The sequence below is a fragment of the Tubulanus polymorphus genome, chromosome 9, assembly GCF_964204645.1.
Source record: "Tubulanus polymorphus chromosome 9, tnTubPoly1.2, whole genome shotgun sequence".
Classification (NCBI taxonomy): domain Eukaryota; kingdom Metazoa; phylum Nemertea; class Palaeonemertea; order Tubulaniformes; family Tubulanidae; genus Tubulanus; species Tubulanus polymorphus.
This window is the reverse complement of record NC_134033.1, coordinates 1,970,685-1,993,603: the sequence shown is the minus strand read 5'-3', so window position 1 is coordinate 1,993,603 and position 22,919 is coordinate 1,970,685. Positions and strand designations below refer to the sequence as shown.

The 22,919-nt window shown below is 42.2% G+C and overlaps 1 protein-coding gene across 1 annotated transcript in view; it reads left to right on the top strand.

Annotated features, from left to right (window-relative positions):
* The window catches only part of LOC141910976 (uncharacterized), an 89,289-nt gene that overhangs the window by 4,515 nt on the left and 61,855 nt on the right, over window positions 1-22,919 (top strand). Inside the window, exons 4-7 of the mRNA XM_074801885.1 lie at window positions 6,176-6,289; window positions 6,788-6,852; window positions 10,300-10,380; window positions 12,791-13,631. Of these exons, the coding sequence (XP_074657986.1) occupies window positions 6,176-6,289; window positions 6,788-6,852; window positions 10,300-10,380; window positions 12,791-13,631 (1,101 nt within the window). The remainder of the gene's footprint in view (window positions 1-6,175; window positions 6,290-6,787; window positions 6,853-10,299; window positions 10,381-12,790; window positions 13,632-22,919) is intronic.

The window sequence follows — 22,919 nt, the reverse complement described above, 5'->3', positions numbered from 1 at the left end:
ATATTGTTTGAAAAAATCGTGCGTTTATACGACAGGCAATGACCCGTATATATATATATATATATATATATATATATATATATATATATATATATATATATATATATAATCGAGGTCCAGTAGATAATGGTTTAATTAGGTCCAGAGGCTGGTTACACAGTCGTGAATTATGTCCAAAAATGGTCTTAAATCTTGAGATTGGCCCTGGGGCCGGTTGCATAATCAGACTTAGACTTAAGCTTAGACTTAGACTTAAGACCAATCTAAGACCAACTTAGTTCTATAACCAATCTAACAACTTAAGACCAGTCTTAAGATTTAAGACCACGTTTGGACTTAAGTCATGACTGTGCAACTAGCCCCTGAGTTGTTAGATTGGCTATAGAACTAATGTCTTTGACTGGTCCTTAGTCATTAGATTGGCTATAGAAATTGTCAAAATAGTTTGAGAAATTTCATTTAACCACTCCCAAAAATATCAAAAATACTCTCAAAATCAAATGATTCATTGTTCATTTTCATTCAAACCGCTAGTTTTGATATCAGAAACATCCTTTGTCCCTATTTTCCGACCTGATTAAGACTACTATTTGAGAGTAGTTACTTGAATACTATTTTCCCAACAATATCGAAATACTCGCAAAATCAGAATCATTCATTTTCAATAAAACAATTAATTCCGATGACGAATTGCTGGTGAAAACTACAGGATGATTAGAGAGATGTCAGGTATTACAGTATATTCTCTGAAAGAGAGGGAGAGGGAGAGAGAGACAGAGACAGTTACAGTACGACGAGTAACCCTCAGAGAGAGAGCTAGTTACAGTAATACTGCGAGAGTAGTGGCTGCTGCTGCTGCTGCTGCTGCAGGTTGTACCGACGAATCAATACGTAATCAGTATAAACTCCTCGCGCGCGAGTAAAGCATCTCGTTCGCTATGGGGATTATTATTCGGGAATCAAAACGCTAAAGTTAGCCGCAGACGCTCGGCCTGCACCGGTGAACGCGATTCATTGATGATTTCAATTTTCCGTCCGTTTGTGAGTTTTTGAAAATGCGGAAATCATATCTCGCTCGTCGCTCAGGAATATTATTATAGATCAGTGTTTAAGAGGATTATTGCTTACTCAGGGATAAGTGTTTGATTAAAGGTAGGCTATAAATGCGTTGTGGAGCTGTCTGTCAGGATCTGGGGACCGACCCAGTTGTGGGTATGAATTTGACTCTCGTGTTAAAATCGGAAATGAACTGATTTTGACTTGAGAGTCAAATTGAACTCACAATTGGGTCGAAAAAAAATTTTTCTTTTTCTTTTATCAAAATTCCTAGATCTACAGGTCTCCCCTCACCCTGGCCCCACCAGGATTTCTCTGACCCCAAACCAAGCCCCACCGGGATTTGAACCTGGGTCTCCTGCTTTCTAAGCCAGTGTCCTACCACTAGACCATAGAACTGTGGTGAATTAGCGAGTTTGTAAGTTTGTCTTGTCAGCTGTGGTGACCAGTCACCTGTGAAATGACCCGTCAGGTGTGTGGTGACCAGTGGTGACCAGTCAGTTGTGAGGTGAACCAATTCACCAACAATACCAGCTGATCACATTTTTTCACCGAGCTTTGATCTAAGACTTTTAGATAGAGCTGGATTAAGACTTTTAAAACTAGTTCATCGAATAAATAGACTCGGGATAAAATCGGTCTTCATAGGTTTTAACCCTCAGGAACCCAAGCCGTAGGACAAACTGCGCATTCGTGGTTTTAGTTTATTTTCAGTCCCTTTATCACAAATCAACATTATTCTAGGATTTATTTTCACATTGACATAGTTTATGGGGATGGGTCAAATCTGACCCCCACGGGCCGCTCCATTATTAGCACTTAGATATCTCTATCTATCTATGGCCCGTGATCTAAGATTGTCTAGGGGCAGCTGGCAGCAGTTGTGATGTTGTGAGACCGGTCCACTCTTTGATGTTGTCTATCCAAGTTTTCCTTATGGCCTTGATTATTTAACTTCATATAATATGGATCATTGGGCTTTTAAAGTAGCACAGGTGCTTCATAGGTAGTTTAGTTGTTAAGCACAGGTGCTATTCAACACAGTTAGGAACTCAGTTGCAGCCCAACATCAGGAGTTCTGAACAGCTAGTTAGGAGCAGTCCGCAATTGACCCCCGCAGGTTCTCAACCTACTGGACCCAGTTCCACAGTTGCGAGTTAGAGTTACTCTGAGTTAAAGTTAGTTCATTTTCAATCGGTTAACTCAAGAGTTAAATCTTAACTTGAAATTGCGGAACTGGACCCTGATTGTCAGCTAACCAGTACAGAACAACCACCTCGCGGAGCACCTTGCCAGTTTGAAGGTCGCGTTGATTCCTCGTTGGTCTTCGACGATCGATAATTAAAGGACACGTTATCGATTCCTTTAGACCAATTTTCATCATCTCTCGTGATCTCTCGTGTGTCATTGATTTATCGATTGATGATGATCTATAGAAATCTCGTTTCACGCGTCAGATTTTCCGCGGACGTCGCAAATGTTCATCGAAAACGGTGAAACGTCGTCCCCCGCCCCCCTCCGCTCGAACGTGCGGGAAACTCTGCACTTATCGTGAGGATGTGAAAAAATGATCGAATTCCAGAGTTCATACATCTGACCCTTGGACTTACTAAACCCTTTCAGTGCTGACTAATTTGTACCTGAAAATGCTGGAGATGAAATATTTGAGATGAAAAGAAATTCCATACCAGTTGTGTTGAATAATGGCACGCCGCTTTAGTGCGTCTACACTGCGGTGCGGTGTATCGTTAGTTACTAGTATTTCACTACGTTTGACCGGTGCTGCCATCTTTCAATAATAGAGATAAAAACTGATTACTTATTACATTACACGGCCATGCGGAGTACTAGCAAAGTCCATCACCGATTCATACACCGCACTGTGGTGTAGACGCACTGAAAGGATTGATTAAGACTGATACTAGGTGGTCTGATATTTTGGTCAGAGTTGTGCGAAGTTGACTGAATGAATGTATTTGAATCGCAAGGCGTAATCTGTTGGTTCTATGTGAACCGCGTGTAGCTCGTTATTATATAGTTAGTTCAGGTCTGGTCGGTTCGTTGATACGTCTAATGAAATCGGACCGATTTGATTGACCAGTTGGTCACGGTGAACTGACCACCATACTGACTGACCATAGTCTTATTGACCGGACTGCAGTATTGTGGTCAGTTTCATGAGACTGTTACTTAAGGCTGATATTGTAGATACAGGGGGATTGATGGAGACAGTCAACCATCTAATTATAGATGGGTATTTACATCAACTCGATGTCATAGGGGGATTGACAGTGGCAGTAAACTCTTCTGGATGGGTCTTCAAATTGATGATGTCATAGGGGGATTGACGGTGGCAGTCATTCATTCTGGAGAAGCATCTCTTAGATAAATTTGATGATGTCATAGGGGGATTGATGGAGGCTGTAATCTATTCTGGATGGGCTGAGGTCAATTTGATGTCACAGGGGGATTGATTGAGGCAAGCATCTATTGTGGACGGGTCTAGGTCAATTTGATGATGTCATAGGGGGATTTATGGTAGCAGTCATCTATTCTGGAAGAGGATATTTTAGATTAATAAGTTGATATGCTAGGCGGTCGTCTTATTGTGGGTAGTTTAGTTTGATATTGAGTTTTTGGCGAGCACCGCTATCTGTAGCTAACAGCAGGTTGTGGAGGCGGTCATCCTATTGAAGGCAGTTACGTAGATGTTGAGAGTTTTTGGCAAGCATCATGATACGTATAGCTAATAGCGGGTTACTGGCATTGATTCAAACATTCCTGATGCTGAACTGTGTGTGTGTGTGAGAGCTGCTGAAACTATTACGCTTTTAACTCTTTGTTATTTATCGCGTAATTCTTAAATACCTTCTTTCATCGCCTCGCCTGCCAGAGGAGGAATCTGTGAGTGCAGTCATCTGTGTTGACTTGAATTACCTGGGGCTATGACTCTCGTAGAGTGATTACTAGACTCCTAAAGTCATTGCTAGACTTGTGAAGTCATGGCTGGACTCATGAAGTCATTGTCGGACCACCCTCATAGTCATTGCTAGACTCCTAAAGTCATTGCTAGACTCCCTTAAATCATTGCTAGACTTGTGAAGTCATGGCTGGACTCATGAAGTCATTGTCGGACCACCCTCATAGTCATTGCTAGACTCCTAAAGTCAGTGCTAGACTTGTGGAGTCATTGCTAGAACCCATGAAGTTATTGCTGGACGGTGGAGTCATTGGTATACTTGTGGAGTCATTGGTTGACTTGTGGTGTCCTTGGTATACTTGTCAGTGAGATATTACTATGGATCTGATAGTCAATATGAAATATATATAATTAGTAGTATTCACACTGACTGAGTAGAGAGTAGTGCAGTTAGTTAATCATCTATAGTTAATTTAATCATATTCATCTCTTCTATTCATAATACGCATCATTCAAGTCGTTCTGATCAAGGAGAGACAGATATAGTCATATATATCTGATCATTCAATCAGTGCAGTACAAACTGCTATAAAGCTTTCTGCGATTCTGAGGGGCTATTATATATCGGATTCGCCAATGATGTCGTCAAACGGCCCCCTTCTACTGAGTTTCTCAAAAATGTTAAACTCAAATTTTTGGTTACAACTAGAGGACAGCAATTCAAACTTGAACCGATTTTAAGTTTCATAAAACAGCGCTGTAAATGTAACAGAGTTTTCCGTTTTTAAACGGATTTCCGGTTATTTTTAATTGCTGACATACGCGAGTTTTCCAATTGATCCGAGCGATCAAATGAAGCGTTCTAGCTCTGGTACGAGCAGCCATCGACCTTCGTTTCTTTTGGCATCGCCATTTTCTTCGGGTTATTTTGGGTTTTGCCATATCTCTGATATAAGCTTTAAATCTTTCATCAGTCCCTCAGCGAACCGGAGTAAAGGGTTCGTTTCCTCAATTTCTCAGTTGATGGTTCTTCTCTGGTTTGATTAATCCCCGGTGGACGAGCGAGATGTTTGAATTTATTGTTTTCGTTCGAAGCCGTTTTGTCTCCGGTCACGAGTTTTACGAAATTTGCTGATTTCGATCAATTTGAATACGTGACCAGAATTCATCGGTTGTTGCACCGACCTCGGAAAGAGACTGAACTCAATGTCTCGATCGCATTCATACTGAGGTCGGAGCAGACGGATTTCAAACGGAGGTCGGAGCAGACGGATTTTAAAACGGAGGTCGGAGCAGATGGATTTTAAACGGAGGTCGGAGCAGATGGATTTTAAACGGAGGTCGGAGCAGATGGATTTTAAACGGAGGTCGGAGCAGACGGATTTCATACGGAGGTCGGAGCAGACGGATTTTAAAACGGAGGTCGGAGCAGATGGATTTTAAACAGAGGTCGGAGCAGACGGATTTCATACACAGATCGGAGCAGACGGATTTCATTCACAGATCGGAGCAGACGGATTTCATACGCAGATTGGAGTTGACGGATTTATTTCAATTACGCGAGCGTGCATTAGTTTTTGTCGTTGAAAATTTCATGCGAATTTGATTGAAATTCGCTGTAATTGCGTTGACACTGATGACTGATCGCTTTATAGAAATAATCTCATCATTCTTATTCATTCTAATTAAACGAAATATGATACTATTAAAACAATATAGTTTTCGGCGATTTTTCCTAGAAAGGTTGATAGATCAGATCGCTGTAAGCAATTTAATGATGTCATAGGGGGATTTTAGAGGCAGTCATCTTTTTGAAAATAGGTAGTTGTACAGTAAACTACACCTAAATCGATACCATTGGGAACTGGTTATTGTTTCGCTCAATTGGCGTTTGCCAAATTAGAATCCAAGTTTAGTTAGTTCAAAGAATAAAAATTTGTTTATAAAACCTCTGAATTAATGGTTTACTGAGATAAACAGCACTGATTTAGGAGGAGACTGCTGTAATATGGAGTATAGAAGTGATGCAGACACTTCCTTAAGATTTTCTCCTTGAAAACTCCTTATATTGACGTAGGGATCGTGTAGTCACACGCAACCACCCTGTGGTGGCGCCTCATACAATTACCCCTAATAGCCGGTCTCGTCGTCGTCGCATCCGCGTTTCTAATCCGTTTACGTCGTTTATCTTTCGCGCAGGTCCTCGACAACGAGTCGCGCGAGACGCGAGCCGCCATTCGTATCCAAGCGAGTTACCGTGGTTACGCCGCGCGTAAATACTACCTGTCATTGTTGTACGAGCGATACGAACAGGTACGTATACTTACTGAATCAAGGTGGCGCCACTGATGTGGAAAACCTGGGAAACTCCGGCAATCAGAAAAATCTAGTATTAAATCACGGAAAACTCCCCAGGGAATTTGCCAAATTTAAAAAAAACTTTGAAAACTTGGGAATTCAGATGTCGCTATTGACCACGGGTCAGTTGCTGAAAAGTTGCTTACAGTTTACCGGCGGATAGTTGACATAGCGACAATGAAAAAATTCATCGTTACTTTGGCATATATCCATCGGTTAGCTTTAACCAACTTTTCAGCAATTGGCACCTTAACGAGGGCAACTTTATCCGGCAAGTTTTCTCGAAAATGAAAAAAAAACACCCGTGAAATATTTGGAAAAAATTAGGAATTTATAGTTTATGTAACGACGGGAATAATTTGACTAAAATTGTGAAAGTTTCAAATTCGAATCGATTTTGAGGTTCATATTTTTTAATTCGTTTGATTTTTTGATTGCGTCTATGTTTTGTAGGAAGAAGCCATGAGACTGGAAAAAACGATGCAGCAAGTGGATGAAGGGGAACTTCTAGTCGGAAAGTAAGTGTTGAAATATCGATTTGTCCGAAGTGGCCTTAATCGTAAGACTGGTTTTAAGTTGTTACATTGTTTATAGAACCCGAATGAGCTTAGACTGGTCTTAAGTTGTTAGATTGGCTATAGAACCAACATGAGCTTAGACTGGTCTTAAGTTGTTAGATTGGTTATAGAACCAACATGAGCTTAGACTGGTCTTAAGTTGTTTGATTGGTTATAGAACCCGAATGAGCTTAGACTGGTCTTAAGTTGTTAGATTGGCTATAGAACCAACATGAGCTTAGACTGGTCTTAAGTTGTTAGATTGGTTATAGAACCAAAATAGATCTTAAGCCATGATTGGAACATGGATTAGAATTTTGACTTGTGGAGTTAAATTCGGTATATTTTCATTGTTTTACAAACTCGAAGAAGAACTTTACATGTGGAAGCGAGTTGCGCGATGTAAGATAATCGAAATTGCTTTTTAAATCTGCGGAAAATATGTTCGATCTCTTGTATCAGCATGTTAAGGCTGCAGAGAGAGAGGAGAGAGGAGAGGGAGAGAGAGAGAGGAGAGGGAGAGAGAGAGGAGAGGGAGAGGGGAAGGAGAGAGAGAGAGGAAGAGGGAGAGGAAGAGGGAGAGGGGAAGGAGAGAGAGAGAGAGGAGAGTGAGAGGGAGAGGAAGAGGGAGAGAGAGGGAGGTAGAGAGGGAGAGAGGAGAGGGAGAGGGGAAGGAGAGAGAGGAGAGGGAGAGGAAGAGGGAGAGGGGAAGGAGAGAGAGGGAGAGGAGAGGGAGAGGGGAAGGAGAGAGAGGGAGAGGAGAGGGAGAGGGGAAGGAGAGAGGAGAGGGAGAGGGAGAGGGGAAGGAGAGAGAGGAGAGGGAGAGGGGAAGGAGAGAGAGGAGAGGGAGAGGAAGAGGGGAAGGAGAGAGAGGGAGAGGAGAGGGAGAGAGGGAGGTAGAGAGGGAGAGAGGAGAGGGAGAGAGGGAGGTAGAGAGGGAGAGAGGGAGAGGGGAAGGAGAGAGAGGAGAGGGAGAGGAAGAGGGAGAGGGGAAGGAGAGAGAGGGAGAGGAGAGGGAGAGGGGAAGGAGAGAGAGGGAGAGGAGAGGGAGAGGGGAAGGAGAGAGGAGAGGGAGAGGGAGAGGGGAAGGAGAGAGAGGAGAGGGAGAGGAAGAGGGGAAGGAGAGAGAGGGAGAGGAGAGGGAGAGGGGAAGGAGAGAGAGAGAGAGGAGAGTGAGAGGGAGAGGAAGAGGGAGAGAGAGGGAGGTAGAGAGGGAGAGAGGAGAGGGAGAGGGGAAGGAGAGAGAGGAGAGGGAGAGGAAGAGGGGAAGGAGAGAGAGGGAGAGGAGAGGGAGAGGGGAAGGAGAGAGAGAGAGAGGAGAGTGAGAGGGAGAGGAAGAGGGAGAGAGAGGGAGGTAGAGAGGGAGAGAGGAGAGGGAGAGGGGAAGGAGAGAGGAGAGGGAGAGGGAGAGGGGAAGGAGAGAGAGGGAGGAGAGGGAGAGGGAGAGGAGAGGGAGAGTGAGAGGGAGAGAGAGAGATTGTTACTGAGTGAGGATTACGAGGCCTTCTCTCTGGACCGAAATAACGCGTTTGAAAAAACCTTACTCTTCGCGATAGATAAACCACACGCGCGCTCATCAAAATACCTCATGGATGAAGTCACCGTTCACCGGGGTTCTGTTTACATTCACTGTTTATAAACCGATGAGAATTGCATTTTATGGAAAAATTCACCGAAATATCATCGAACCCATGAAACCAACGGCACAAAAGAGGTTTTAAATCCTCCAGGACTGGTCTTTGAGTTGTTTGATCGGAATTAAGATGGGTTTATTCTAGTCTTGAATCTTGATCTAAAACAGGGTGGGTCGCTCATGTTCTTCGGGGAATTTCTTTTTACTAAAAAAAAAATGTTTAAAACAAAATTATTTTTTTCAAAATTCTCCAATATACAGTTCTTCCCATCCATGGCCTGGTAATGTCCTCATCGGGATTTGAACCTGGGTCTCCAGTTTGTAAACCCTGTGTCCTACCACTAGACCACAGAACTGTGGTGAATGACTGAGTTTGAAAGTTTATCAGGTCGGTATGTGTGACCAGTCAGCTGTGTAGTGTCACCTGTCAGGTGTGAGGGGACTCTATTCACTAACAATTGGCTATCATTCCCTGATCAACTCGTTAGACTGGTCTTAAGTTGTTCGATTGGTTATAGAACCAAAATGAGCTTAGACTAGTCTTAAGTTGTTAGATTGGTTATAGAACTAAAATGAGCTTAGACTGGTCTTAAGTTGTTAGATTGGTTATAGAACCAAAATGAGCTTAGACTTGTCTTAAGTTGTTAGATTGGTTTTTAGACTGGCCCCTGAACTCTATATTATACCGGATATGAATCTTAAGCTTGTCTGAAAACTGGAACAGATTTACAGGTGCTATTGGGTTAAACCACTAGATAGTCAACTGGTATGCAGGTTGACTGACCTTGAATATATCTCCCATCAATTTGACAGATGGCAGTCAGTAGAGAGTATGCTGCTGCTGCTGCTGCTGCTGCTGCTGCTGCTGCTGCTGCTGCTGCTGCTGCTGCTGTTGTTACAGTCTGATATGCACTGATAGTGGCTCATATTACAGGCAAACGTTAGATCTGAAAATGGTTCCACCAGGCTGATAGTTAATTTCCAATCACTTAGCAATGAAACCCAGTTCCACAGTTAGTGAACCCAGTTCCACAGTTAGTGAACCCAGTTCCACAGTTCGTGAACCTAGTTCCACAGTTCGTGAACCAAGTTCCACAGTTCACAATCCAGTTCCACAGTTACTGCACTCAGTTCCACAGTTCTGAACCCCGTTCCACAGTTACTGGACTCAGTTACACAGTTCTGAACCCAGTTCCACAGTTTTAGACCCAGCTCCACAGTTCTGAACCCAGATCCACAGTTCTGAACCCAGATCCACAGTTCTGAACCCAGTTCCACAGTTACTGAACCCAGATCCACAGTTAACGATCCATATCGACGCTTTTGCACATATAAATTCCACAGTTATACTGGACCCAGATCCCTAAGAGAAAATAAATTGAGACCAAATTATATTGATTACCACTGATTGTAACATAGAACTCAGTTCCATATGGTTTAGTTTAAAATGAGTTCATTTTCAGGTTTTCAAACTAATAAAAAGTCGAATTCTAACCAATGCTCTAGACCCTGTTTACCCACATTTTTATAAGCGAAAAATTTAAGTTAATTCCAAACAAATTTGTATCGAAGTTTTTGATCCGGGATTGAAGATGTTGATTTGAAGATGTTTTGTATTTTTTATTTACAGTCATCAGTTAAGTTATTAGTGAAAGAAATGTAATTCTTTTCTGAATGAATTTCATTTTTAAGTTTATTGCAAACAAATTTCTATCAATATCTTTGATCGAGGATGGATTTGATTTTTTAAGATGTTTTCTATTTTTTATTTACAGTCATCAGTTAAGCGTTGATATCGAAGACAATACGACGACGAGTCGCAACAAATCCCGACAATACGTCGACCGTATCATTACGTGAGTATTCTCACCACAAGGGGGCGCTGTAGATCTGAAATACCGTGGGCCCAGTTCCACAGTTGTAAATTTAGTCCTATTCTCGAAGAATGGTCGATATCGGAAAATCCGGATGAAATGACGAATGAACGTTCCAGTTTGGACAACAAAACTGATTGATCTTTATTTTACACATAAACTATTTATCTACATTGGTTACAAGACGAGTAGAAACAAATAAATTGATGTAAGAAAAAAGGTGACGAGTAGTGACATGACAGGAGACTAAGAATAATTAATACGCACAGACCTAGACAAACCATCTCGGAGGACATAGAATAATTACATCAAGACATTTAACCCTTTCAGTGCTGACTAGTTAATACCCTATAGTGCTGGAGATTTGAAATTAAAAAAAAATTCCACCCTAGTGTGTTGAATAACGGGAATACCACTATAGTGCGTCTACACCGCGACGCAGTGTATCGTTAGTTACTAGTATTTCACTATGTTTGACATGTGCTGCCATCATTCAAGAGAGATAATTACTAATAACTAATTAAATCAATACACCGCAGTGCGGTGTACTAGCAAAATCCATCACTGATTCGTACATCGCACTGCAATGAAACAATGTGACGATTCCAGAGTTCAGCGATCTGATCTCTGGTTTCGAGCTGATGCATGAGAAGTGACAATTTTGAAATTTGATTGATAGTTCGACGGGTAAGGATGACGAATGGTTGTTATTTACGAGGGGGGGACTTTGATCGGTTCTCTCGTCAGGCGTTCATGAGTGGTTTAATACGATATAGTTCTCTAGGTTAAACTGATTATTTGATAGTCGTTTATAATGCTGCGTAACAACACTATATGAGATATCGTATGTAATAGTATGTATATAATATAGACCTGTGAACAGTGAGTGAGATTGAGACCTGTGAGCAGTGAGATAGAGATATAGAGAGAGGGCTGGAATTTTCTGGAATCAATCAACCAGGTATTATCGTTACAGTTATAAAACTAGGCCCTCTAAGAAATTTCGGCGGGTTTCAATTGAAAGTATTTTTGGTTTTACTTCCGGATGACAGCAGGGCCCGGTTTCATATAGACTGAGTATCAGTAATCTGTGTGACAACCACAGTAACAATGAGAAACCATGGTTATAACTGACAAATTTAAAACTGTTTCCACCATTTTCTTCCATATCAATGAAACCCAGCCCAGGGGCAGTTGCACAGTCGTGACTTCAGTCCAAGAGTGCTCTAAAATCTTAAGACTGGTCTTGAGATGTTAGATTGGTTATAGAACCTAAATGAGCTTAGACTGGTCTTAAGTTGTTAGATTGGTTATAGAACCAAAATGAGCTAAGACTGGTCTTAAGTTGTTAGATTGATTATAGAACCAAAATGAGCTTAGACTGGTCTTAAGTTGTTAGATTGGTTATAGAACTAAGTTGGTCTTAGACTGGTCTTAAGTTGTTAGATTGGCTATAGAACAAAGTTCTTAAGTCTAAGCCATGACTATGCAACCGGCCCCAGGATTCTACAGTAATTTGGTGACGCAGAGGCCTCCTCGGAATTTTCTCCTTTATAAAACTCCTTGAAAACTTCAGAAATGACCGATCTGTACGGATCCTGAAACTCTACCAGCAGATTATGATGGGTAGAGCATATTCTGGTCAAAACAAACACGTCAAAAAAGAATCTGGAATCGGAAATCTGCTTATGAACACGTAATTCAGTAAGATTCCAACAACGGTTTAATTTATTGAGTCATCACGGAAATTTCGGAGCAATTGAATTTCTCGAGAGCAATTCAAAATAAACATCGATGACTGAATATTCTATTTTAGTTTCGATGACAAATTCTATGATGCACCAATGCTCGACTGGTGCTGCCATCTGTCCATAAGATTATGAAGTATTCTCGGCTTCGGTATTGATAGAGTTCTTCACTTGCGCATTTGATGTGAAATTGATCTTCAAGGGTCTGATTATCAAACTTACACGGTGTCGGCCTGGTCTGAACTTGGTTTCCAGTGATCTGACAAAACTAGGAAAGTGATCATGCCCATAAAAATGGTTCTGACAGCTGAGAAAAATGTTTTAGAAATCCGGAAATGTCAGGGAATTTGAATATTTGGTGTCTCGTTGTTCTTGCTGTTGATGAGTGACACAAGGAACCTCTTGATAAGAAACAGTCCTCACTGAGGATATCTTATAATTTAATCAGGGAATTTGAATTTTTGGTGTCTTGTTCTTGTTGGTAATGAGTGACACGAGGAACCTCTTGATAAGAAACAGCCCTCACTGAGGATATCTTATAATTTAACCAGGGAATGAAGGGTCAGAGAAACATCACAGAATTATGGATTCTTGATCTGTAAGAACCCCAAGAAAAATGATATTTTTGGAATTTTGTTTTGTAGGATTCAAAGAGCTTGGAGGGCGTACCAGCTTAAAGACCAGCACCAAAAATCATCCATGACATCGAACAGCAGTCCGAGTTCGGACGTTGAAATGTCGGAGGTGGAAGCGTACGACGAGCCTGCCGTATCGACGCCGCGGAAACCTGAAAAAATCCACCAATCGAAACCGTTCGACGGATCCGTCTGCCAGTATTTACCGCTGACGACCTTGAAACCGCAAAACGACTCTGAATGCGAGTCGATCCTGTCGGATTATTCGGAACTCGCCGACCCGCTGATCGACCATTTCACCGAGCACGACGTCAAAATCATCAACATGGACGACCTGGCGACCGGTAACACGATGTACCCGCGCGACGACGACGCCGACGCCAACGACATCAAACGCCACGACGACGAATCCGACGAAGAGTTCGCCAAACGCGTCAAGAAGATCAACTATCTGAGTTTGGCGCAGGAGTTCGCCGAGTTGAAGAAAATCGACGCCAACGCGTTGCCGTTCGATCTGCATAAGGATTCGTCGGCGCGGGGATGTCGGCGCGATGGCGCGGACGACGACGACGCCACCAGTCCCGATTCGGCGTCTGCTCGTAAAACGACGGCGCCGCACGAGCTGAATTTGAAAACGTCGGAGAACGCCGAAATGCGGAAATCGCGCGAGAAGTCGTCGACCGCCGCCGCCGGTGGCGCCGCCAATGTTGTCGCGCAGCATCAGCAGAAAAATCGTCAGCAATCGACCGGCGCTGCAGACGACGGTTGCGATATTTACCGCAATGACGGAATGATGGACTGGTCGAAGTTCGAGAAGAAGCTGAAGGTCGCTGAAGAGGTTCAGAAAAAGGTAAGTTTTTCTTTTTTTGGATTTTTTACAGGAATCAGGGAATTCTGATTCTTTTCTTGAAAATAAGGGAATTTTTTTTCAATTTTTGGTGTCTTGTTGTTCTTGCTGGTGACGAGTGACACGAGGAACCTCTTGATAAGAAACAGCCCTCACTGAGGATATCTTGTAATTTAATCAGGGAATTTTTGTTCACTGGTCAGAATAGTAATATAAGGATTTTTGGGGGATTTGTAAGAACTCGATGATTGTTCAGATTTTTTTTTGGTTTTGGGGGTGTCTTATTAGTTCCAGATTCCTCCCCTGACTGTCATTTGTTCCAATGTATCGAAAAACTTACAGCTTTATGGCATTGTGGTATATGCATTGTAGTTACTGGTATTGCTGTTAGATGGCGCAAGTGTAATTACATTTCTCAATATCTGACGCAGATGTTTGTACATTTCTATCAAATTTTCTATCTAGAAACTGTTTAAATCCACCTGTTGCAAAAAGAATTCCGGTTTGTGGGAAATTTAGCAATTTTTAAATGATTTTAAGCCAATTAAATGACTAGAATTGACTTAAAGACTAACTTAAGATAAACTCTGAGAGTATACAAGGAAAATGTTTTTGAAAATTAAGATTAAGGCCAACAATACCATAGTCAACTGTGACAGTTATTCTTACAGAAGTGAATTTGATCCAACTGAAATAGACTCGGATGGATCTGAATACCTACTTCAGCTGTGTTTGAAAGAAATGATCCGAGTGCGAGACTCGTTTCAGACTTGTGCAAGTCCATCAAATTATTTTGAGCGCCCTTTTTCATTTGTCAAGAAAACAGAAAATGGGTCGGCGTGGTAGTAGTACACATGATATTGACTTTGGGACACCGTAAAACTGAAGGGTTTGAGGTTCTGTCGTGACAGAAATTGTCACCATAAAACCGATAGGGGGTATGGTTGTACAGTTTTTGAGGTTTGGAGGTGTACGTTTCGAGATCCTGTTCTAAGTGAGAAAAATTGTCACCATAAAACTGATAGGGGTGTACGGTTTGAGATCGTGTTTTAAGTGACTATAAAACAGCTGATTATCGAAGCGGTTTGATTAAAGATCTATCTGGGACGCAACGATCGCGTATTCCGCGCACCGCCGCGCCGGAGTTACCGCGAATCCCGTCGCCTAGCAACCATAGCCGAGATGTATTCCCGGCGGGTCGAATTTTGAGACGGCAGCGGCGGTTGCTCGAGCAACAAGTATGATTGTTATCGTTATGCACGTTTGTTTAGATGACTACGACGGAGGAGAGCAGACGACATTTTGATTATTTCCTTTTAAGAATTTTGTTAAGCTTTCAAATCGAATTCGTTCAGATTTTGATTCAAGTATTTAAATTTTTTTTGCAAGTTTTTTCAAACTTAAAGAAAACTTAAAGTTTTAAAGAAAATTATCTGAAATGATGTTCGATTTTTTTTCGAAAAAATTGAATCTAACTCTTATTATGTTGGGCTATGTTTCAGTGTTATGCATATATTCATAATTGGGGTGGCTCCAGCTGGATTGATATCCCGATCACAGCATTTTGGAGTCATCCCTATTGAAATCACAGCATAAAGTCAAATCTTTCTTTTTTCATGGTAAGCTATGTGTTGGTTTAAAAACACAGGTATTCACTTTTAGGCTTGGACTGGAGCCATCCTTTCTCGAGTGGTTGGCTCCGAGCGGACTGGTTCAGTGGAACACGAAGCTAGGAACATGTCGCACGTGTATATGCATAGCCGGGTTACGTAACCATAGTGATCGGTATTCGATTGAGTCGAGGAAGCTCGCTCTCTCTCGGCAGACGGCTGACGCTCTTCGACCTAATCACTCGAAAAATGGTGTCAATTTCTAATTCAGTCTGACATAAATCAGGTAAAATGAGCTGAACTCAGACGCAGCTATTAGCAGCTTCAGCTACTGCAGCAGCTACCAGACGCAGACCTGATTGTTAACTTGACGCACGAGCTTCTGCTAGAAGCTTCATCAGGTGAATGAGTGAAAACCATCGGAAAATATGTCTGAGTTAGGCTCGTTTGACTTTCAGTCGTATATAATCAGCTCCTGATTCACGGTTGCGATTCAGGCCTGTATTTCGTATCGTACTTTTGAATAAGAATAATATTATTCGGCCAATCTCATTCCAGATATCGGTATCTTTAAACGGCCAGTGTAACTATCGATCTATTGATTGATTGCTTTCGGAATCTTATTGATAAATTGTCAATACATAATATTGATGATTGATGAATGGCTGTTTGTATTCGTTGGAGGGGGAGGGGCTGAAGGGGGTTGATATCGCCCCTCCCCCCGTCGGGTGTCCTAACAGGTATTTCGTTAATTGACTACATTCGCGTTGCGTAAGAAATTTATCTCCTCGTGCGACGAGCATACATTGTTGCACGCGTCACCACGGTGATTTATGATGTCTGAGCGTTGCTGAGAGATTCGGTTTTTACGAGCCCGGCGGAAAAAACGTGCGTCCTTCGTTCGACCTTGAGAACGAGCGACGATTCGTGAGCAGACGGACTTCAAGCAGACGGACTTCAAGAATTTTTTCTTACGTTCGTTTTTGCACGAATTTTCTATTTTTATGAAGCGTTCGGTTCTGTCCATTTGGCGTCGAGGACTGCAGAAGTCAATATCAGTTAATTTCAGTTGACTTGAGTCAAATCGGATAGCTATGAAAAAATCTGGTAGCGCGTGGAGTCATCATTTGACTCTTCAAATTCAACTGACTACTATTGAATTCATTATAGAAGTCATTGTTTTGACTAAAAAGTCAATCCTACTGATAATAAACATTGTACACCGGACTGATGATAATCATTTTAACTCTAGAGTCATATGCAACTGACTCAATGGAACTGGACTCATAGTTTTGACTCAGACGTGGTAGAATGAAGGCATCGTCTTCATGGTGGGGGCTCCATAGCCCCCTTAAGCAGAGCAGCAAAACTTCTACGAGTGTCAGAAATGTCACGAATGAGACCAGGATATGAGAAATGGTGTTATTGAGTGCAGCCGATCCACACACTTATACTTCAAATAGATAAATATCATTAGAAATAAAACCCAAAGGATAATCGGAGTTAATTTCCTTCATGCCCGGGGTCGGTTCTTAAGGTGTAATTTTCTGCGTCTATGCAGATGGACGGCTATTTTCTAACGACGGACTCCTGCTGTGATGAAGACTCGAGAATAATTATCATTTACGCAATTATCTTTTATCAAACCAGGGCTCAGAGAGCTAGTTGAAATCAATACCGATCAATGCTGGCCGCTGAGTGGTCAATTTGAACCGTTGTGGCACTAAAACATGTTAAGCAGGCGCGGTATCTTCTTTCGAATTTAGTGAAATTATTTTTTAAAAGTCGAAAGAATCGAAATTTGTCGTCTTCGAGATTGGTTACTGTTCGATAGTATCAGGAGACAGGATCGATTGTTTGCTTTATCAGATAGCTACAATTGACGTGGACCAGGTTGGCTGGCGATCGAGGGTGTGTGTCCAGGAGCAAGGAAGATACCGCTATAAGACAAAGGAGCGAGGTTTTTGAGAAGCTTGGCATTACTAAGGAGCTCGCTGTTCACCGGTAGCACGGTATATCTAAGAGCTGAGTGTTTCCAGGAGCAAGGAGCAGTAAATTAAAGGAGCTTTTCAGTTTAGTCGGAGCGGCATGTCGCTGTCTTTCAACAAAACGACAGCACCTAGATATTTCCTGCCGTGGTACACGAGCGTCATGTTCGACTCTCCAAGACTCTGTTCTCCGATGCTCCGTTACGCGCAGGTCATCATCTTACCGATCATGACACTCATCGGTCTGTTCGGTAACGTCGCCAGTTTCATCATCATGACCAGCGAGAAATTCCGCGTCTGCTCCTACGCGTCGTATTTGGCGGCTTTGGCCGTTTTCGATACGCTGCTGATGTTCGCCTATACGGCGCCAGTTCTTAACTACGCTTTCTATCCGCGAATGGTCATCAAATTTACCAGCAATTTCGCGTGTGATTTTTACGAGTATTTTTTCACGGTCACCGACATAATCAGTTCGGGTTTGATCGTGTTACTGACCGCCGAACGCTTCGCCATTGTCGTCTGGCCGTTCACCGCCAGAACCATAGCGACGCCGTTCGTCTCGCGGACGCTGGTCATCTTGTTAACCACTACGTGGTTTGCTGCATTCACCTACTTACTCATGGCTGTGGAATACAGCGCCGACTGTTCGTTTCGCAATACTGGGCGGACTTCAGTTTTCGAATTTCGCCCACATTCACGTCGTATTTACCTGTGACGGTTGTGGTGATTTTTAACATGGTTCTGATCTTGATGCTCCGTCGGTCGGAGCGATTCGGTGGAGCGGGTGGTAAGAAGGCCAGCTCGACGAGAAAAGCAACATCTTTAGTAATCACGGTATCGATCATGTTCGTCGTGTTCATTTTCCCGACCGATATGTTCGTGTTAATCTCCACAATGGTCATCATTCCGGACCAGCTTCTCATCGACGTTACGGTGATCGTCGCTGATTTCTACGCCACGAACAGCATCGTCAATTTCTACGTTTATCTTCTCACCGGTGAAGAGGTGAAGAATTACGTGACGAAAAATTGGCTCCCGCGGCGGAAAATATGACGGCGGAAAAGAAATAAAACTTGGTAACTTAAAGATTTGAAAATACGATTAAATCTCCCATACTGATATTTATAAAATATAGCTGCTGAACAGCTATAACAGGTTTCTGTTCCACCAAAATGAATGATACTTCAACAAATAAATCAACATTCAATATAGCTGCAAAGCAGCGATAACAGGTTTTCTGTTCCACCAGTAATGAATAACACTTCAAGAAATAAATGCATATATTCAATATAGCTGCAAAGCAGCGATAAAAGGTTTTCCGCAGCCATTTTCTGTGACACCAATTTTATATGGGAGACTGAAATATATAACTGTAGCAGATACAATCTACAGCTATTAGCAGCTTCAGCTACTGCAGCAGCTCCCAAATGAAGACCTGACTGTGATTACTAGATGTTGGTATATGACGTAGAATGTCACACTCAATGGTGTCATCATTAACCACGAACTCCCTTGCCAAACAACAAAACATTTAAAAGCATCATATATTGCCGCGATCACACAAGCGATTTTGGCCCATGCCAAAAAAACTGTTCACACGGGTGCCAAATCTGTCCGTGCCTGTTTGACCTGGGCCTGTTTGGCCTGAGCCGAATTTTAGCACTGTATAAATGGTTGTGTGTGATTTGCAACTGGTTCTGGAAATGACTCACTTTGCTTTGTTTGAGCATTGTTTAATATCGACTAAGTGGGTTGCGTGTGAGCGCGCTCTTATTAGACATGGGTCAAATTTGACTCGACCTGGTATGCGCCAATTTTGCCCGGGCCAAATCGTCTCCGTGTGATCGCGGCTTATGTCGCATACAGGGTCGTTGAATGCTCCTGGTCCTTACACTTCAAATCGTTAGATAACATTACATGTACGTGAAAACCAAAACGATAAAATCGGAAAAATCTCTGCGTGCCGGGGTTCGGTAGTTAAAGGGTAATTTAGTGTGCGCAGAGGGACCGCTTATTTTCTAACAACAGACTCTTGCGGTGAAAACTCTGAAAAGTTATCGTGTACCCAATTATCTATTATCTGGCTTGAGTTCAGATCAATAACGATCAATACTAGCCGCTGATTGGTCAATTTAAACCACCGCAGCACTAAAACGTGCAAAGTAGGTGCCGTATATTCTTTCAAGTTTAACGAAATAACTTTTTGAAAAATTGAAAAGACCGGGTTTGACGTTGTTTAGGCAGGATGTCTTTGCGATGAGTTCGTAATAGTTTGAAACTGCTCCATCATCGTTTTACCGACAACTGAGGTAGTTTGACGTGGACCAAGTCGGCTGGTGATAAGGCGTGTATCCAGTAGCAAGGAGGAGACCGAGATAAGCTGTGGTGTATCAAAGGAGCTCAGTCTTCCCAGGAGCAGAAGTGGTGTATCTAAAGAGCCAGGAGCAAGTAAGGACCTAGTAAATTAAAGGAGCTCGTTGATTTGATGGGAGCAGCATGTCGCTGTCCTCGAACGAAACTACGGGGAAGCAATATTTCCTGCCGTGGTACACGAGCGTCATGTTCGACTCTCCGAGACTATGTTCCCCGATGCTCCGTTACGCGCAGGTCATCATCTTACCGATTATGACGGTCACCGGTCTATTCGGTAACGCGGCCAGTTTCATCATCATGACCAGTGAGAAATTCCGCGTCTGCTCCTACGCGTCGTATTTGGCGGCTTTGGCCGTTTTCGATACGCTGCTGATGTTCGCCTACACGGCGCCCGTTCTTAACTACGCTTTCTATCCACAAATGGTGATCGAGTCGACGAGCGATTTTGCCTGTCAATTCTACGAGTATTTCTTTGGAGTTAGCGACATAATCAGTTCAGGTTTGATCACGCTCCTGACAGTCGAACGTGTTGCCATTGTCGTCTGGCCGTTTTCTGCCAGAACTATAGCAACGCCGTTCGTCTCGCGGACGCTGATCGTCTTGTTAACGGTCACGTGGTACGTTGGATTCACGTATGTATTCGTGGCTATAAGATACAGCGAGGACCGCGGCGGTTGCGTGTTCGTTTCAGAATACTGGGCGGACTTAGATTTACGAATTTCGCCAACATTCACGTCGTATTTGCCGGTGATGGCTGTTGCCATTTTCAACGTAGTTCTGATCGTGATGCTCCGCCGCTCGGCGCGATTTGGCGGCGCTGGTGGCAAGAAAGGCAGCTCAACGAGAAAAGCGACATTTTTAGTAATCACGGTATCGATCATGTTCGCCGTATTCGTCATCCCGACCGATATCTTTGTTTTTATCACCACGCTCGTCGTCATCCCGGACCAGCTCCTCATCGATGTTACGGTGATCGTGGCCGATTTTTACGCCACGAACAGCATCGTCAATTTCTACATTTATCTTCTCTCCGGCGACGAGGTGAAAAACTACGTGAAGAAAAACTGGCTGCAGCAGTGGAAAAAATGATATAAATGTAATCAATATAGCTGCAAAGCAGTGAAGCAGGTTTTCTGTTCAACCAGTAATGAATAATACTTCAACAAATAAATGTATTCCATATAGGTGCAAAGCAGAGAAGCAGGTTTTCTCTTCAGCCAGTAGTGAATAACACTTCAACAAATGAATAAATATATTCAACAGGTTTTCTGTTCCACCAGAAATGAATTATACTTCAATTCATGAATAAATATGTTCAATATAGCTGCGAAGCTGTGATAAAGGTTTTCTGCAGCCATTTTGACTGCATTTTTAAATCGGGAGACTTGGAAAGCAGTAAAGTCGTAATGAATATTGCTACATAGCAGCGATAAAGGGTTTTCTGCCTTATTGGTTTAAATATCCGCACTATCAAAATTTATGAAGTTGAGTCATATTGGCTCAGTTAAATTATTCCACAAAGTTCAGTGAAAAAAAAGAATAGACTAAAAGTAGCTTTGATAAGTGAATGGAATTAACATTTTCATTCAAAAATATTGATTGATGAATTACATTTGAGATTTAAACACCACACATACAGTATAACGACCTGAGATGTGTTCATCTATTAACCAATGCGTCTCAAAGAGTTGACGCTTAGAGTCAAATTTAATTGATAACTAATAGAACTGAGTCAAATCTTTCCGACAACGATGGAACTGAAGTCATTGTTTTGGCTCCCGGAGTCAAATCCAACTGATGAAGCAGCGATAATGGGTTTTCTGCCCCTAGCAGCACCATTAATATGCAAACCTTTGGAAATTATAGATAGAAATGAAAAAATTCTTTATTGGCCAGGATTTGAACTATGAAATGACTGGTAGAACTACGTCAATGTACCATATCACGTGAAAGACCCTACGACTTACTTTCGATATGACAAGAGTTCGAACAAACACTGTACGAGACTATTCAATAGTTCACTTGAATTTCTTTTTAACCCTTTCAGTGCTGACTAACCCTATAGTGCTGGAGATAATTTGAAAATTTTAAAAATTCCACCCTATATTGTTCAATAACGGGAATACCAGTATAGTCCGTCTACACCACGGCAAGGTGTATCATTAGTTATTAGTATTCCACTTTGTTTGACAGGTGCTGCCATTTTTCAAGAGAGATAATTACTAATTGTATCAATACACTGCACTGCGGTGTACTAGCGAAATCTGTCACTGATTTATACACTGCACTGCAATGTAGACGCACTGAAAGGGTTAACAAGAACTTTATTTGCCAACATATACATCAGTACATGAAATGTGTGCAGTTGCGATTGATATCATTGAGTGAAAACCAGAAAAAAATCAGAGCTGATTTTCCTCATGCTGGGGTCAGTTGTTTAGGGTGATTTTCTGTGTCTAGTCAGAAGACCTTTTTAGCCCGAGACTCCTGCAGTGAAGAAGACACCTTACTAGTTATCATAGCATAGTCATCATCTCCACACTTGTTGTCATCCCGGACCAGGTCCTCTCCGATGTTTCTTACTTTCGATATGACAAGAGTTTGGACAAATCCTGTATTATTCAATAGTTCCCTTGAATTTTTTTGCCATAATATAGATCGGTACATGAAATACGTGCAGATGCGATTGATATCATTAAATGAAAACAAGAAAAAATCGGAGCTATTTTTCAAGTCGAGTTGTTGAAGGGTAATTTTCTGTAGAGGGCTGTTTTAGCGCTAGACTCCTGCAGTGATGAAGACACCTAATTATCTATTATAAGGTGAGCGCATTGGGTTGAAATCAATACCTATCAATACAGGCCGCTGATTGGTCAATTTGAACCCCTGAGGCACTAAAACATGAAGATCTTCAATCATTTATTTGATTTGTCATTATCGACGGTAAGCGTCTTTGTGATGCAGTCACGATAACCTCAGATCCGTGCGCTAATATTCAATATTGGGGAATCAAACCACAGGATATCAGTGATCACTAACCTGACCAGGGACAATTCAGTGTTTGACTTGAACCCGGCAAAAATCGAGGGGAGTTTCAAAGACTGCGCAGTATATCGAAGGAACTCAGTTTTCCCAGGAGTGCTATATTCTGCCTGTATTTGTGTTTAAGTTGCTGAAAAAAACTTCAAACGGTGCAGAAACGGCAAGAAGTGTCTTACGAGAAACGCATCGACGATTGCAGCCGACCTGGGCTGACTGTATGGATTAGCTGCCGAATAGACGAACATGAACTCCTCAAACGAAACTTCAGCGCCTCGATA